This window comes from Nilaparvata lugens, chromosome 4 (genome assembly GCF_014356525.2).
Source record: "Nilaparvata lugens isolate BPH chromosome 4, ASM1435652v1, whole genome shotgun sequence".
Lineage (NCBI taxonomy): Eukaryota > Metazoa > Arthropoda > Insecta > Hemiptera > Delphacidae > Nilaparvata > Nilaparvata lugens.
Window position 1 is genome coordinate 24,896,356 of NC_052507.1, and position 18,585 is coordinate 24,914,940.

General features: G+C 35.5%; 1 protein-coding gene across 4 annotated transcripts in view; it reads left to right on the top strand.

Moving 5' to 3' along the window:
- The first annotated feature begins 5,026 nt into the window (after nucleotides 1-5,026).
- LOC111046811 (exocyst complex component 8) overlaps nucleotides 5,027-18,585 on the top strand; it is a 35,516-nt gene continuing 21,957 nt past the window's right edge. For 2 of the 4 annotated variants that reach the window (XM_022332449.2, XM_039427182.1), the window contains exons 1-4: nucleotides 5,042-5,246; nucleotides 9,395-9,550; nucleotides 10,737-10,924; nucleotides 16,443-16,585. In XM_022332449.2, the coding sequence (XP_022188141.2) occupies nucleotides 5,192-5,246; nucleotides 9,395-9,550; nucleotides 10,737-10,924; nucleotides 16,443-16,585 (542 nt within the window). In that variant the 5' untranslated portion in view covers nucleotides 5,042-5,191. Of the gene's footprint in view, nucleotides 5,247-9,394; nucleotides 9,551-10,736; nucleotides 10,925-16,442; nucleotides 16,586-17,655; nucleotides 17,810-18,585 lie in introns of all 4 variants that reach the window. The other 2 variants (XM_039427180.1, XM_039427181.1) reach the window with 2 other exon arrangements.

Genomic DNA, 18,585 nt, shown 5'->3' on the forward strand with positions numbered 1-18,585 from the left:
GCTTCCTCAACAAGATGACATGAGACACGCAGAGGCCTTTAAGAGATCACATAATACTACTTTTACTTTTACTTCTACTTTAATTTTTACCACCTATATCATTGAGATCAGGGGCACGTCAGGTAAGGTAGGAGGGTGAGATCATGGTATCAGCGGAATCTCCGTTAAGCGCTTAGCTCCATGAATTCTTGTATTGAATACAGAGGGTTCTCAGTCAGATACTTTTTGAGAGCCCTTTTGAATTGGTTTTAACATTCAATTTTTTTGAGGTCATCCGGTAGACAGTTGAAAAATTTACACCCTGAGGAATTTGGCTGTTTTTGTGATTTTTGTAGTCTGTTGTAGGGAATTTCAAGATCATTTTTTCTTCTTGTGTTGTGCTCGTGGATATTTCTTCTGTGTGGCTTGTCTGGTTTGAATTTTTTTTATATGTATTATTGCTTTAAGTATGTATAGTGATATTACAGTGAGGATCCTATCCTGTATGAAGTATGGTTTGCAGTGTGTATCGTGTGGTAAACCACACCATTTATTATTCTTATTATTTTATTTTGGAGAATTAATATTTGCACAATGTAGGTCTGCGGGGCTGCTCCCCATGCTATTATTCCATAGCCCATGTGTGATGCAAATAGCGAGTAGTAAGCCATCAGAGCAGTTTTTTTGTCAGCTATTGCCTTTATACGTTTGATGGCATAGAGGGCTGAGGATAGTTTACCTACCAACTTTTCAATGTGTTTATCCCATGTTAGGTAAGCATCAAGTGTAATTCCCAAGAATCGAGCTGTATCTGTCACCTCTTCATCAGTATCTAGTTGGTTTTCGGTTGCTGATCTTGTATTGAAATTTATTACTGTACTTTTGGATGTGTTTATATTGAGTTTTAGGTTTGTCAGGGCTGTTTTTGTTGAAGCTATGGTAGTATTATAATTTAGTTGTAGTTCGTCCTGGTCTTTTCCATTTATGATTAAAGTTGTGTCGTCGGCGAATAGAATACATTTAGAAAACTTTGGTAGTTGTTTGGGCAAACCGTTTATGTAAATAAGAAATAATAATGGTCCCAGCACAGATCCCTGCGGTACTCCGTTTTTCATAGGTTGGGCTAGAGATCTGGCGGTCATGGTTTTGCCTTTGTCCTTGTATCTAAGCTCCACGCATTGGTATATGTCTGTTAGATAGTCCTCCAACCACTTCCCTGCTTGGCCTCGTATTCCTATTTTGCAAATTTCTGTTTTTAGAATGTTCCAGTCTAGACTGTCGAAGGCCTTTTTTAGATCTAGAAAGATTGCGGATACCTTTTTCTTTTGTTTCCAGTTTTGTGTGACAAACATAAGAGGTCTGCTAAGGCTGTATCTATTGTCTTATCGTTTCGGAATCCATGTTGGTGAAGATGTAGTTTGTTGTTTTGTTTCAGGTAATTCAGAATTTGCAGGTATATTGCTTTTTCCAGGTATTTTGATGAAGTAGGCAGTGTTGCTATTGGTCGGAAGTTTTCTATATTTGTTTTATCATTTTTTTATACTTTGGATAGACAAGTGATATTTTCATGTAGTCTGGTACTGTTGCTTCTGCAATAGAGGAGTTTACTATTTGTAGAATCGGGTGATAAATTTCGTCACGACAGTGGTAGAGCAGTTTTCCCGGGATCCCATCTATTCCCGCCGAGTGTTTATGCTTGGTCATGAGGAAAATGTCAATCAGATCTCTTTTTGATATGCTCTCGAACCTTTCCAGTAGGGCCTCGTTTTCCTGGTTTGTGGCAAGATAAGAATTTGGTGGAGTTAGCACTTGAATATTGGTTTGGCCGACATTTACGAAGTAGTTATTTAAATATTCCACTAGGGTGTGAGGGTCTGTTTCTAGTTTGTTACCCATTACCAAACACAGTACGTCATTTCCTGTGCTCTTCTTCATTTTTCGTTCCTCATTTATTACCTTCCATGTTTCTTTAGTTTGATTTGTTGACTGCTTTATTCTGTCTGTTATGTATCTCTTTTTTCTGCTTTGACTTCCCTATCATATATTTCCTTTGACTGTGAGTATTTGATCTTGAGTTCGTGGGTTCCGGTCATCTGGTATAAGGTGTTGGCATCAAGTAGCCTCTGTCTCAGGTCTCTTATCCTTCCTGTAACTTCAAAATGTCTTGTCTTTTTTCTGTTTATTCTTCCTGCTTTGAAGGGGCAAATGCAGTTCATGTGGTATAGCATGGTCTCTAAAAAAATGTTGTACTTCTGATTCACTGTTTTTGATCCCATAAGTTCATTCCAGTCTTCCTTTTGGAGTGCCAGTCTCACCAGATCCATGTTCTCAAGATTCAGTCGTCTAAAGCTCACCATATCGTCCTGTCTGCGGCTTATAGATGCATCAAGAGTGCATTCTATTCCCCTGTAGTCTGATATTACATTATCGATTACTTTTATTTTAGGATTGCACAGGTTTGTAATGCAGTGATCTATGCTTGTCTCAGAGTTAGATGTTTGTCTCGTTGGTGGAAGCTGTAGTGTTTCCAAGTTATGCTGGGCTAAAATGTTTTTTAGTTTCTTTAAATTGGGTGAATTTTGCAGTGAGTCAACATTCAAATCCCCCATTATCACTATGTCACCATTACCTGTCATGATATGTGTCAAGAACCTGTCCATATATTCGTAAAACTCTAGGGTATTTCCAGATGTTGGCCTATAAATACAAGCTATTGTCAGTTTCCTAGTTTTTGTCCTTAAAGTCAAAGCAGCCATTTCACTAGTGAGCTCCTTGGAAAATTTGCCTGTGTCCAAAATTTTATAGTTATAATCTAGAGTGTCAGATGAGTATATGGCTACGCTGCCCCACATGTGGAGTGTTCACTAATTCAATTGATCCCTGTCCTTCATAAGCCTCCTGTATCCTCCCAACAAGTGAAAGCAAAGCTGATACAGTGGACCTGTCCCCTCTAAAACCATGTTGCATATAACTCAGGAGGTTATTATGTTCCAGAAACTTGTTCATTTGCCTCAACGTAGCAGTCTCTATGATTTTACCGATGATTGTCACAATGGAAACTGGCCTGAAATTGTTAATATCATCAGGGTTGTCTTTTTTGAAAATGGGCACAATTCTAGCAATCTTGAGGCAGTCTGGGAGTACTCCATCAATGAGGCAGTGTGGGAGTACTCCATTAATGAGGCTTGACTGTAGGTGGTTTTAAATATTCACCAGCTCGATGGCATTCAATGACCTGAAACAATGAAACGCATGTGGAGTTTCGGGCACTGATGAAGCTGAATCACGAACTGAGTCTGGAATGTCATCCAATATCTCAACTACAGTATTCAGAGAAGCCCTGTTGGCTTCATCATGACTAGACCTACACTTTATCAATGTGTTCGCCTTGCAAGTGTCCTTGATGAGATTCCATGTTGTTTTTGTGAGATTATGGGATCTGTCGATAAATCTGGCACTGAAGTCTTTCTTTGTCCTATCTATCTTCACTCTGTAAATCTGCTTGGCTCTCAAGTAATTTTTGTATTCCTCTCCCTCCAATGATGAGTTTGTTTTGTAGGCAGCATAACATGGTACTCTTATATTTCGCAACTCTGGAGTATACCATTCATTGTAATGTTACAGTTTGATATTGGTTTACCAAGTATACAGCTGGTTTGGTTTTATATGAAATCATTAATTTGTTTGTTTGTTATTTGAATTTAATTTGAAAAACACTTCATTCTATCGTTGATGTTGGTGAATTTAATTTGTAATAATAAAATTGAAAATAAAATAATTTTCAAAAAGAGAGTAATGTTTCATCATTTGTGAGCCCTTTTTGCTTCCTCTATCAGTCCCAAAATTTGGTTTGCAGGCTACTGCTGGGCTTGCCTGGTAATAAGCTTTCTGTCACTTTTTCATGGAAAAGGTTAAATTTTTCCTCACAGAAATTGTGTGCAGTGAATTCCAATTTATTCCCATAAGGTGTTGTCGAAACACTGCTACACTGTCTTCAGCAATTTTCCTTTGGTTAAACTTATAACTATCCACCCAATCAGGAACATTTACAACTCTCTGGAGTTCTTGCAACACATCAATCAACACAGCACAATGATCCACCACCAGTGGGTTCACTATCGCGGCCTTATAATATTTGGTTACTACAGCATCTAAGCAGTTTCGTCCTCTTGTTGGTTCAAGGACAGTCCAGAAAAAATTATGAATCTTCAAAACATTATGCAACATTTGAGCCTTTAAATCTCCACTGTTGTGATGTACAATTAAATCTCCACCTATGTAGACTCTATTAGCCCGTTCAGTAACAAACTCCAGACAAAAAGTGCAACACTTTAGTAAGTTGGCACTTTAAGGATCCGAGCCGCTCGTCTTTAGTCGGCTAAAGCACATAAACTATAAGTTCATTGAATCCGATGATTAACGTTATACAGATAGGCTAAACTGGAAATGTTGGCTACTAGGTACATTGCTTTTACGATTCATATTATCTAATGAATATAACAAACTTACAGATTATGTGTATAGGATATTAAATTGATAGGTAATTGATATAAAATACTTCAAAGACGATTTAATGAATGAATGAACTTGCTATAGCCGCGGCGGTTCTAAACACGCGGCTCAAGTCATCGCTAAGGAATTGCAGTTTCAAAGTTAAGGTGCAATTCCTTAGCGACGAGTCAAACGGCGTAGCTTAGGTCGTCGCGGCACGGCTAGAGCACATAAACATTTGATTTTGGGTTGGATTTCATAGATATTTAGCTTTTTTTAATTGGATTTTAATAATTCATTGGGTTTTTATGTTGTATGAGCGTTATAGCGGCAGATGAAGTAGATGTGTTGTCTACTATATTGCTTTTACAATTAATATCTAATGAATTTATACGTTATGTGCTCCATCCGGGACGACTCTAGCCGCGCGAAAAACTGGAATAACTAACTGAACTAATTGACCAACTAACTATTAACTAAGTATAAATTTTAAATAAAATAATTATACTGGAACTCAATATACAATATAAATATGTTGATGTTGATTCATTACCGTAATATGAATTATTAATGGTGTACTTGAAGAAAAGTGCAACATCAACTTCATCGAAGGATTTTTAAATATTAAATGCTAACTCACTAGGCAATATAATTTATCATTATAAGTTTCATTATATTTATTGCTATAGAACACGGTTTTATTTTTATTTAGTGAAATATTATGGCTGAAGTAAGCATTAAGAAGTTTAGTGCAGTGGATTTTAGCCCGGATAAATGTAAGTAATTATTTACCAACATTTCTAATGCATTTAAATTTGGTTTTCCCCAATAAATTTTGAATGATTCAATTCTCTACTTATATTTCAAGAAAGGCCTACTAACATGAATATAATAATAGAGTACATATAATGCAATTTAAAAAAAAATTGTAAGGTTTCTTGGCCTACATCCGCTTGTGCCCAACGGAGTCACCCACCCACTTGCAAGGCGGCAATTTGAACGTCAATGATTTTTCAACGTTCATTCATTTTCACCACATGTTTATCCGATTTATCCAATATTGTGAATGATGACCAGGCTTTACTGGTTAGATCGTGTCAAAAATTAAAACTGTGCTCCTCCCAAATGAGTCAACTTGATAGGGTTGTTCTTGAACGCGGCAGGGGAGCGCCCCTTCACTGAATGTGGCAGGCAGTTGAACATCTTGATTGCCAGCAACGGAAAACAATCCCTAACCTTAGGCAGTCGACGGCGCGGACCATCCAAGTTGGTCCTCCCCCGAGTATTGTTGTAGGTGTGCACTTCCTCTCTTCTTGAGATCATGGACTGATGACTTTTGACGTGCAAGAGTGATGCTAATATGTAAAGTCCATACACAGTATGGATGCCCAGTCGTTGAAATATGAGCTGGCAGTGAGCATCAAACTTGCTGTAAGTCATCACACGAAGTGCCTTTTTTTGAAGCAGGAGAATGTCCTTAGCATGAGCCGAGTGACCCCACACAAGTATTCCATACTGGATATGACAGCTGAACACAGCATACTTAATACTTAATACTTGATACTTACTTAATACTTGAGGTCGATGCCAATGACTGGGGTTTCCAGATAGGCAGTGTCGGAATTCTCAATAAAATAACCTACATGGTCATTCACGCTGTGGAGGTGCTTGACTCCCAAAAAGAGGTTCACTGTAAAACTCCTGTAGTGAGTAGAGTGGCTTTTCCAGGAGTTTATTTTTCAGAGTGGTATAGAACCAAGAGTTCCGTGTTTCCTGAATTGGTCTAGGAAGGCTGTTAAAAAATCTTATTGCCTGCGAAGGAAAGTTATTGTAATTCCCCACCAGTCGGCTCCGGGGCACCTCCAGTCTAGTGGCATGTCGCGTATTGTGGCTGTGTATATCACACCTTTTTTGAAACTGCACCAGGTTCTTCTTGATATACATAAGCGAGCATAATACATATTGACTGTACACTGTGAGTATCCCAAGATCCCTAAATAGTGGCCTGCAGTGATCCCTGAAGCCGGAAAATGTCACTATTCTCAGAGCCTTCTTTTGCAGTAGCAGCACATCGTGGACAGCTGGTGCATGACCCCACAGGAGCAATCCATAGATGATATGGCTGTGAAACAGCGAATGATAGGCCATGACAAGACTTCTCTGATCCACCACACATCTCAGCTTATGAAGGAGGTACAGCACTCTGGACAATTTCCTGCATACTTGATTCACATGATGATTCCAGCTCAATCGCTCATCCAACCAGAGTCCTAATAGTTTTACTGGATCTGATACGACTGGCTGTCTTTTCAATGAGCAAACCAAGATGTTTGTTCTATCCTCATTTAATTTGAGCTTGTTGGCAAGAAACCACAACTTAGCTACTTCTAAGAGTCTGGCGGACTTTGCCTGTTCCACAGTGACACCTCTGGCAATCAAGGTGGTGTCGTCCGCAAAAAGCACTGCCCCCTGACCGCTTGAGAAGTCGTTCATGAGTAATATGAACAACAGAGGGCCCAAAACCGAGCCCTGTGGTACTCCATGCTTAACACCTCTCAGCCTCGAGCCAGCACCTCTCAGCTGCACCACCTGTTTTCTATTATCCAGATAGGATGTCACTGTCTTAAGCATGAAACAGCATCAGCAGTCTATGGGAACTCAGAAGTCCTCTCATTTTCCGGAGCAAATAGACCACTCTAGAATGTTTTCTACAGACTGATGATGTGAGTACATGAAATACAAGTATGTATGACATTTCCAATGTCACTGATTTCAAATAACAGCCTAAAATATAATTTATTATAGGGTTACATTCCAATTAAATAAAATTAAATAGCTTAATGGCCTATTTTTGCCCCCTGGGTTGGGGGAGCTTTGAGTCGAACATTGTACTCAAGAATTTGTTAAAAACCAGAATACACCCACAGTATCCCCTGCCCTAGGAGGCCCTTTCCAAAGCCGTTTTTTTAAAACCCTTCTTCCCTTTTTTATATGCTTTAAAACTTTTCATTTCTAGAATGGCACTTTTCCAATTAGCTTTGTGCCATTATTTCTTTCTTTTTCTATCTGTCGGCCTCTTCAGAAATAGGACATTCCGTTGCTCACTTATCTATATGTCTTCAACATTGAGTATGACCTAAGCTTAATCACACCATCCCAACTGGAGAGGGATGATGAGCTTCTTAGTAGTCCAGAAAAGCAAGAATCTGCAGGAATGCCTGAGGATGCAATAGAGCAACCGAGCAATTTGGGGGTGGAGAGACCAAGCCTCACCACTGCTCAAATAAGAGCGGTCATTTAGGCAAAACTTCTTCGGAGAGGTGAGGCTTTTTTGACCCTCCAAAGTTTTGGAGGGGCATAAAGGAAAAACAAAGAGACCAGAGATGGGTGAAACTCCAGGCACAAATCTGGGTCAAGAGGCTGAGTCGAAGATGGCCAGGCGCCCTAAAGGCAGTTTTGTGACCTCTCCCTCAGCGGAAGGACCTACATAAAAGGCCAGGAATGGATCTCACGTCGGTCATGAGGACCTACATGAGTCTGAAGAGACTGCCAAGCAAATCACACTGGATTGCGAGTGACTAGGGGCAACGAGAAGGGCTCTGTTTGGCTGCAAGCAATTAGGTGATGAATACGATGTTAGTATAGGTAAAAACTCCTAGATCTTGTAAAGGACACAGGTATTGGTTTGCCTAACTAACGTACTTGGGACACACAATAAGCTCCGGTTGACGAGTGGGGTTCTTTGGATCTTTGAATCCGACCCTTCAAATCCATGTAGTCCGTCTAATGTATTTCAAACACTCAAGTGCTTAGGATGGTATTAGACTACAATGTTTTTGTATTAAATACCCATTATCACGGAGGAGAGAACATGGAAGAAGGAACGGAATTGAAGGAAAAAAATGATTGATTGAAAAAAACTTGAGGAAACATGTTTGCTTCTTCTGTGTCATCATCATTACATAAGTTATGCCATACACATGATCTTATTACTTGATTCGCCTTCGCCGCAGTTTAATGACCGGGGAATCGTCAAATAATAATATTTGGTTCATTACACTGAATTTTTCTGCATCACAAATATTTTATCATTATTGATTTATGACATAGAGTTATTATAGTGTAATAGTGGTCTTATTACTGTAGTAAGGTACTATGAGAACATTTTTGTATGTTAGAAATTGGTTGAAATAAAAATATTCAATTACTTCACAAAAAATTCCTTTATTTGATGATAGAAAGTATAATATACATAATTATATTAATCCACTTCCATTTCTTCATGTGATTGTAGGTACTTTTGTAATTTGTGACAGAATGAATGATGGTTACAAACATTATTGTGAAAAAATTGTAAGTGGAAATCTCTACATGAGCGCTCGGCAGATTGTTTGCTTAACAGACTTTACTTGTTTTAATTCAATCCTATGCTAAAATGAGTCACCAACTGAAGTGGACAATGGCTGAAAAAGTGAGGAGAGATGAGAAAGTGAGAGAGTGGGTGAAGAATACCTTGGGACTCACATCATACTCTGATTGCCATGATAGAAAATATGACAAAAATCCTCAAAAAACGGGAATCCAGCCGTGGGCGCTGTAATGTTACTCATTAAAGCTTAAGGCCTACCTCAAGGTCATGTGCGATGTGTTTTACTCATTATTTAATCAAGAACTATAAAATGAAGAGAAAACTGCCATAGCCCTCAACACCTTTGTTTTCTACATTTATTATAAGATAATTTAAATAAAAACGTTTATGCGCAAAATTTGTTTATTTTCACTGTTAAAAGTTGAAATTGAAATGTATAATTTTGAAACTCAACAAGAACACAAAACATTAGAGTATTTATAAATATTTAAAATTATTCGAGCCAAAAATTTCGACATTTCATAAATTTAAGTTGGTTTTTTTGACATTTTCCAGATGTGAAGGAAATATCACAAGTGTGCATTGGAGGACAAGACCTACAGCAGCATCGTACTAAAGTGCTAGGTCTTTCTGAAGAGACAAGTGCGGCATTGAAGAAAAATGTCTACCAGAATTACATGCAGTTCATCGAAACTGCAAAGGAAATTTCTCGTATCCTTTTTCATTAAAAATCAGTTTTGGTTTCTTGGATACTTTTTTTCATAATAGGTCTATGGTATTTTAAAATTCCAGTTACCTATTAAAATTATTTTGACAAGTAAAATCTTGGAGTAGTTTGTTAAAAAATAAATACAGAGTGACCACTAAAATGAATAATGTATGGTTTGTAATGACAAGTGTGTTGGACATGTGTGTACACACATGCTCGTCATGCATGTTATGTCATCAGCGAGAGATTTTGAACAAAAAGCAGCTGTTTGACAGCAGCTTCTAACAAAAATTAATCAACCAATAACAATAAGTAGACCACTGGGGAATTACAAATTATAATAATACAAAAATAATTTAATCTCAAATAGAGCAGCGAACAAAAATAGAAGATACAAAAACCAAACCTCAAAACAATTTTGTTTGAAGGCTTTCACTATGATGACAAAGTGAACGACATGTGTGAACACATATGTTCATCACACTTGTCCTGCAGTTACTAGCCACCCTAAGATTTAGTTAGAAGGTAGCAGTTTATATAAGTTTAAATTTATAAGAAAATACCACATTAGAATTTTACGATTTAGTTGGCAGATTTTAAAAATTACTTTTTAAATTATTCCTATTCCTTAGATTCTTATCAATATCTCAATAGTTAATATTTTTCATTCTTGGCCTACTTAGAACTTTAAGCCTATGTGATTTCTCAATATGATTTGTGGAAATAATAAAGTTACCATTTGGCTCAGGAGTAATTGGAGCTCAGGTCTTAGAGTAGTTACTATTGTCTTATATTACCAATTAAACTGTTTTTTATTTTTGATGACAAACAAAATAATAAGTGTTCAGTCATTCCAAGTGTTTTGAAGATAAATTCATTAATTTTACTGCATCATCATCACTCCTCTAAATAACATTTATGATGTTAGAAATAGCTTCTTGGTGGTTTGGAACCCACCTTAAATTGAAGGTTTACTCATCTTTCATCATAATTAGTCCAAACCAACAAGCCTGAAGCTTGTTAGCGAAAAATTATCATATATAACAATTGAGTTATAATACAAATTATCAGATCATAAAAATTAAAATAATTATGATTATTTTACATAATTAATTACTTCATATTTGTGACGGAGATAAAAAATGTGATGAATGATCCTCCCATAAATCCTTAACGTGTTCACGCTAGACTTGGAGTCTGAGATGTATCAGCTGTCTCACTTATTAACGGAGCAAAGATCTCTTCTTGCAGCCCTTTCGCAAACTCCTGCGGCTGCATTAGAGAACAACACCAAAGATGACAATGAGTCGACAAAGAAAGAAGATAAGCGAGAAAAACTACTGGCAGCCATTGCTGAGAAAGTAGAAGGATGTGTTGTAAGTACTAATCAAAACAAATGAGAAATATTGAATGAAAAAGACTAAGAAATTGTCAAAAACCACAGATTTATTGATACTTAGAAAGACCGGTTTCGGTTATTACACCATTGTCAATCTCTGATAAACTAAAACTAAATACAAGAGCAGCAGAATTTATACTAGTAGGCGAGTACTGCTATTGGTCAAGGGCATGAACGCCTGCCATTGGCCCAGCTAGACAGTCTCCTACCACTCAACGGTGTGACAAAATGGCGGCTTAAGCAACAGAATCGCCATGATAACAAAATTTACTTTCAGTACAAAATAAGAACCAAGAAAACAAGTAGTGTGAAAGATAATAAAACAAATATGTAACCGAAACCGGCCTCTCTAAGTATCAATAAATCTGTAGTTTTTGACAATTTCTTAGTCTTTTTCATTCAATATGAATATCAACTTCTCAACTACACAAAAAGTGAAATGAGAAATATTTGTCAAACACTTATAATATGCATTATTGATAATTTCTGAACCAGGTTTTGTAGCGTAACGTGCCACATTATCAGCTATGCGATTTACCACATAGATTTTTTTACTTTCCTTGCCCTATTACCATAGGTAAGGAAAGTATTGCTCTCCAAAAAAAATTAAGGTACCCCAATTTAAGGTACTAATCAAAGCAAATAGGAAATACTTGTCAAACACGCATAATTATGCATTATTGATAATTTCTGAACCAGGTTTTGTGGCGTAACTTCTCAACTACACAAAAAGTGAAATGAGAAATACTTGTCAAACACTTATAATATGCATTATTGATAATTTCTGAACCAGGTTTTGTTGGCGTAACGTGCCACATTATCAGCTATGCGATTTACCACATAGATTTTTTTACTTTCCTTGCCCTATTACCATAGGTAAGGAAAGTATTGCTCTCCAAAAAAAATTAAGGTACTAATCAAAGCAAATAGGAAATACTTGTCAAACACGCATAATTATGCATTATTGATAATTTCTGAACCAGGTTTTGTGGCGTAACGTGCCACATTATTAGCTAAGCAATTTACCACATTGATTTTTACTTTACTTGCTCTATTACCATAGGTAAGGAAAGTATTGTTTTCCAAAAAAAATAAGGTACTCCAATATTCAATTTTCTGTAAGTTTCAAGGTCCCCTGAGTCCAAAAAAGTGGTTTTTGGGTAGTGGCCTGTATGACCAATCAAATGTATGATCCGACACGAACCTCTCTTACAAACAATTTCGATCAAATGCAATTCAAGATGGCGGCTAAAATGGCAAAATAATGTAAAAAAACAGGGTTTTTCGCGATTTTCTGAAAAACTGCTCCAACGATTTTGATCAAATTTATATTTAAAGCAGTCATCGATAAGCTCTATCAACTGCCAAAAGTCCCATATCTGTAAAAATTTAAGGAGCTTCGCCTCATCTGTGCAAATTTTGATTTTAGATTTCCAATTATCAGGCTTCAGATACAATTTAAACGAAAAATTCCAAGTGGAAGAGATTCAGCATGAAAATCTCTACAATTAATGACCAGTAACATTTTCACCTAAAATTGAAAATGAACTCAAAATTCGAGGAAATGTGATTATTCAAATGCAAACTTAATGAGAGAGGCAACTGTTGATTCTAACCGCCTGTTGTGTCTCCAGTGTTATTGTCCTGTCACACGATAAGCTGGCTCAGATCTTTGAATAGTAGACTTGAGATGCGCGTGAACACTAGCGTCAGGTGATCAATTTTGAAATAATGCGGTACATTATGTGTGATAGATTACAACGAGTATCACTCGTTTACCTACGAGTATAATGGAAATTTTCATAATGGCAAGGAAAGTTTTGTGAGTGCGCCACCATATTTTTACCACTTGTTTAATAGTACAAAGTTGTAGTGGTTAAAAATAAATCAAAAACTACTAAGACAGTACTCTACTCTAGTAGAATACCAACTCCAACAATCTGATAAAGCTGGTTCAAATTCAAATTTATTTATTTCCATCTTCATACAACATGCACGATACATTATAATACAAATTAACAATTCTAATACACAGCATGAACCATTTAATGAAAATGAAAATTTCCACCAGCAAAAGTAAAACTTGCTCGCTGGTGGGAGTCCATCCTAAAACTAAAATTAATAATTATTGAATACTAGGAAAAATAAAAAGTAAAAGGAAAAAAATAAGTTCAGGAAAACCTAGAAATACCATATTCAATGCAGAAAGAAAAGAGAATACTCATTAGAAATAAAAAAAAGAAACAAAAAACAACAGTTGCTAAGAAATATCTTTGACCAGAGTAGTTCATCAAAAATCAGATTAAAACTATATTTATACATATTATAATATCATTTGATAAATTGCGACACAATAAAAAACAATAGAAATACGAGAATATTGTAATCTGCTATGGTTATCTTATTCACTTAAGGTATTGACAGGAACCCTAATTCTTGGAAAAAATTATCACATATCCATTTATTCAATATTTTACTATTTTGACAATGAGCTAGGAATTCTTCAGGTACCATGTTGATCAACTTGGAGCTAACATAAATAAGCTGTCTCCGAGCTATACTCAGGTTGCTGTGATATACTTTGTATTTTCTCACTATGTTAGGTCTGAATGAATAAGATGGCTTGTCAGATTCCTCAAAGTGCTGTCTATAGTTATTAATGTATTTTATCAGCATTTTTATATATAATTGCCTCAGAGTCATGACATCAAAGTCTCTGAATACCTGCTGTGTAGGATAGTCTCTGGGTTTGCGGAGTATGGTTTTAATTACACCTTTTTGTGTTATAAATAGACTATTTAAGTGAGAATCATATGTACCTCCCCATACTGTGATTCCATATCTTAGTATTGATTCAACTAAAGCAAAGTAAACAACTTTTATTTGCTTTCTGTCTAGTATTTTATTAATTTTATAGAATTTATTATTTATGAATTTTAATTTTTTAATGATGAACTTTATGTGATGATCCCATCTTAGGCACTCATCAACAATAACACCTAAATATCTAATAAAATTCACATACTCAAAGACAGGACAGTTGCAGTCAGAACTAGCGGTTGTGATTTGTTTCCCTGAAGAAAATTAATCACATTGAGTATGTAGTTTCAATTCCAAAGGCATGAGTGGTTTACCAACAACATTTGCTGAAAAAGTTATATATTTAGTTTTACTAAGGTTCAAGCTAAGTGTATGCTGGTCCAGCCAGTTCTTTATTAGAAACATATCCGCATTTTCAAAAACTTTTTTCCAGTTGACATCTGAAAAAATGACTGCAGTGTCATCAGCGAAAGAATAAATTTGACAATTTTTCAATTTAATATTCAACATTTCATTGACGTAAAGCAGGAAAAGAATGGGTGACAAAACTGTACCTTGAGGCAAACCAAACTCACTCAATTCTCTTTTATTTGACTGATTTTTGAGTGTTAAAATCTGGGATCGCTCACTCAAATAACTTCTAAATAAATCCAATGGCAGCCCTCTTATCCCATATTTTTCTGAATTAATCAGAAGACTATATGTGGCACCGTATCAAACGCCTTTGCCAAGTCCAGAAACACTGCTATCACTTTTTTACCACCATTCAGTTTTTTTGTGATGGAATTTGTGAATTGTATCAGTGCATCCTCTGTACATTTTTTTTGCCTGGAATCCGAACTGGAATTCATTCAGAACACTATCTACCAAGCGAATTTTTATTGATTTTTCTAAAATTTTCGAAAGATTACTTAGCAAGCTTATTGGTCTGTAATTACTAGCTACGTCTGGATCACCATGTTTAAAAATAGGTTTAATTTTAGCGGTTTTGAATCGTTTTGGGAAGGTTCCTGTGCAAAAACACATATTAAAAATGAAAGACAGTGGTTCAGAAATAAGGTGTGCTATATTTTTAAGAGTTATACTACTGATGTTATCTACTCCAGGGCTAGAGTTGCTCTTCAACTGTTTTATTACTCTTTCCACATCACAAGGGTTAACAGGTTTTAGAAAAAAAGAGTGAATAAATTTTTTATGATTTTTGTTTATCTCATAATGTTTCATACTACTGGAATTTTGTGTTATCAGTTGGGCATTCGTTTTACCTACTGATTTTTGTTTATCTCATAATGTTTCATACTACTGGAATTTTGTGTTATCAGTTGGGCATTCGTTTTACCTACTGTTGCAGTAGCTATTTAGGCAAGCAGAATCAATTTTAATTTCACTTTTATTATCCTTTCCAACATCTATTGCTTGATTAATGAGTTTCCAGAGTTTCTTTTTATCAACACCACATTCAGATATTTTAGTCTTGTAGTAGTTGGTCTTAGCTGTCTCTATGGCCATGTTCAATGTATTTCAGTATCCTTTATATTCTTCCCTCAATCGTATATTAAATGGATCCTTCTGTAATTTTTTGTACATCTTATCTCATTTAAAAATGGAATTTATTAGACCAGGTGCTATCCATGGTTTCAGGGGTTTCTTTTTTCTAGAGATTTGTTTTTTATGGATGATAGTTCTATGTAACAAAGTAATTTTGACACAAAGCCATCAACAAGTTCATCAATTTTTAACTCTTCAACAAATTTGCTATTGTACAACCATGTCCAATTATCATTTAAAAGGGATTTATTTAATATTTTATAATTTATTTTTGTAATGTTGATCTCTTTATCTTTTGTCTTATCAGATTTTGTCCCTAATTCCCCATATCCCAAATGTAAAGTTACAGAGTTGGTTGGATGTATAAGAAATATTGTCAATGCATTTTTAGTTTATTTCTTCCAATTTCTGGTAACTCGGGTTGACCAACTGAATGAACCCAGTAATGCTATTCTCCTAGGCCAGGGAACTATAGTGAGGTTCACATTATAATGGCAGTATTTGATTAACATTGGTGTTGCTATCCTTGTCTATCATTGGACAAAGCAGATAGCACTATCTTCTTGTAGCTCCGCAACGATGCCAGATTGTTTTTAACAATGTAGAAATATAATTAATTTAGAAAATATTCAATCTCAATTCTGAAAATGTATTATTCAATCATTAAAAAATATATTTTCTTGATAAATAAAATGTAATATTGATTATGTTGAAGAAGAATGAACAGTCAATATTACATTAGATATACCGGTATCAGCGATCTTCTATAGAAGGCAGTGGCGAGGCAGAGAATCGGCAACACTGTTCTCTTTTCTTCATCCACTGCCATTTTAACGTGAACATATAAGATATCTATAATATATAAGAAATGTTTGTGCTGATACACTTCGAACCTCTTGAGTTCAGTTCCTGGCATTTTTGTATCACCTTATTCACTCACCATTAAACAAGATACCAATCTCAATCAACCATTTTAGTTTTATAAATTTTCTCTACACTACTGCAAGGAGAATATTTTTTTCTTTAGCTCAATCGTTTGATTGGTTGGCAGCATTCCATCCAAATCTGCCAAAGAGAATTATATTTATGTAAATTATAATCATTTGAAAATATAATTCATTTTTCAGAGCTTGCTAGATGTACCAAATAGAGGCTTACTTTACGAAGGAGATCTTCTTGAATTGGATCCTCTTGAAAATACGCCATTGCACAGAGTGCATGCTTATTTATTGACTGACATTCTTCTAATTTCAACATGGATCTCTAACAGGTAATAACACTTTTATTTATTATTCCAAGGTGTCTCGTCAATATCTATTACGTTAATACATAAATCGACATTTGATATATACTTCTAATCTCAGAATGGATCTCTAACAGGTTATAGCTCTTTTATTTTTCCAAGGTATCTCGTCAATGTTACATAAATTCAACATTTTTTACATATTATAATTTGTCATATTAAGTCTTAGGCTCAACTAACACTTACGCGACTCAGGTCAAGAACTGCTTTGCGAATAAGGCTCAACTCACACTTACGCGACTCAGGCCGAGAAGAGACTCGACTCTAGTCGAGAGCATGTGCTTTCAAATGGTGACGTCGCGGAGATTAGAATCGACTGGTCTGAGTGTCACCATTTAGAAACACATGCTCTCGACTAGAGTCGAATCTCTTCTCGACCTGAGTCGTGTAAGTGTGAGTTGAGCCTTATTCTGTGTTAAAAAAAACCTAACTCTATTAACAAGACATAGCCATCAGCATGAACATAGAACTAGAAATAGGAATAACCTAATTACCCCATACATCAGACTGCAAAAAAGATTCAAAAGCTATAAGTATCAACAATACTTATTATTCAATAAATTACCGACAACAATAAAAAATTTACCACAAAAAAGTTCATATCTACAGTAGCACAATGGCTCAAAAAACAGGCTTTTTGTACAATTGACGAATACCCAAGTCATAACGTGAGCATCTGACTGTTTTATATTATATTTGTATATGTATATATGTATACATGTGTATACATGTGTACATGTTTAATGTTATGTTTATATGTGTTAGCGGTACGATATATTGTTAGTATATGCAATGCTATGTTTTATCTCCACATGACGTTTGTTTATAACATTTGTAATGTTCGATGACAAGAATAAAGATTATTGATTAGAAAAACATAGTTTTTCTGATGCAATGTAAAGGCCTACACGTGGCATGGATTATTATTCGCAAAGCAGTTTTTTTTTCTAAATTGTTTATAACTTAGTTACTTTATATAAGTGTTAAAATGTGCTATTTTAAATTTTGTATTATTTGGTTGAATAATTTGATTAAAGGAGAGGACCAGCACGTTACAAGTTTCAAACTCAATATGAACTTGGAAGTCTGGCTGTAGTGAATGTTCGAGACCTTGGCAGCATCCGCCATGCTTTCAAACTCCTCGCCTTCCCCGATTCCAGAGTATTTCAATGCACCAATAATCAATCCAAGGTAAACACCTAATTATCCTAGAATTATATTATTTACGTTGTGTGCTAAGAGTTGTCTGTGAGTAGTAAAATTGATTAATTAGTAAATCATCAGTTTATCAAAAAACTGAAAATTGCCCCAATCGTGACGAATTATATTTTCAATTTAACAAGCATTATCAGCAATTTTATATTATTTGTGTTATCTTAAAGTCCTTTGAATGTGAAACGACTGGTACGACTATGAGTACAGGCAATGAATGCTCAAAAAAAGGGTATAGAAGGAAATGTTTTGAAGACAATTTTTGACCCCACGGCTCTGTTAAGGGTAGTAAGGAGGTAAACATATCAAAAGTCCCTACCCCTACCCCCTGCGCTAAGGGGGTGGGGGTGGTTTGAAGGTACCATTCTATGGTTTCTCGCATAAAACTAAAAAACCATGAATCTTAAGGACTTGACTATCATAGCCTATAACAAATTGAAGATTACATAATTTCCTACAATATTCAGCCTACAACTTTTTTTATATCTCCTCTAGTTTTCGAGATATCTGCTCTTGAAGGTGTGACATTTTTGAAAAAAAAAACACGTTTACCAACAATTTTTCCTATTTTTGCTCTTATAACTTTTTAAAAATCGATGGTAAAAATTCATGTTGATTATGAGCTTATACAGCATTATATTCTCTTCAATTTGATGTATAATTTCACACTTTTACGAATTTCTCTACACCTTTTGCAGCAGCTTTAGTGTTGAGTGTGAAATCTCCATTTTTTCAACAATAGACCAATTGACAAA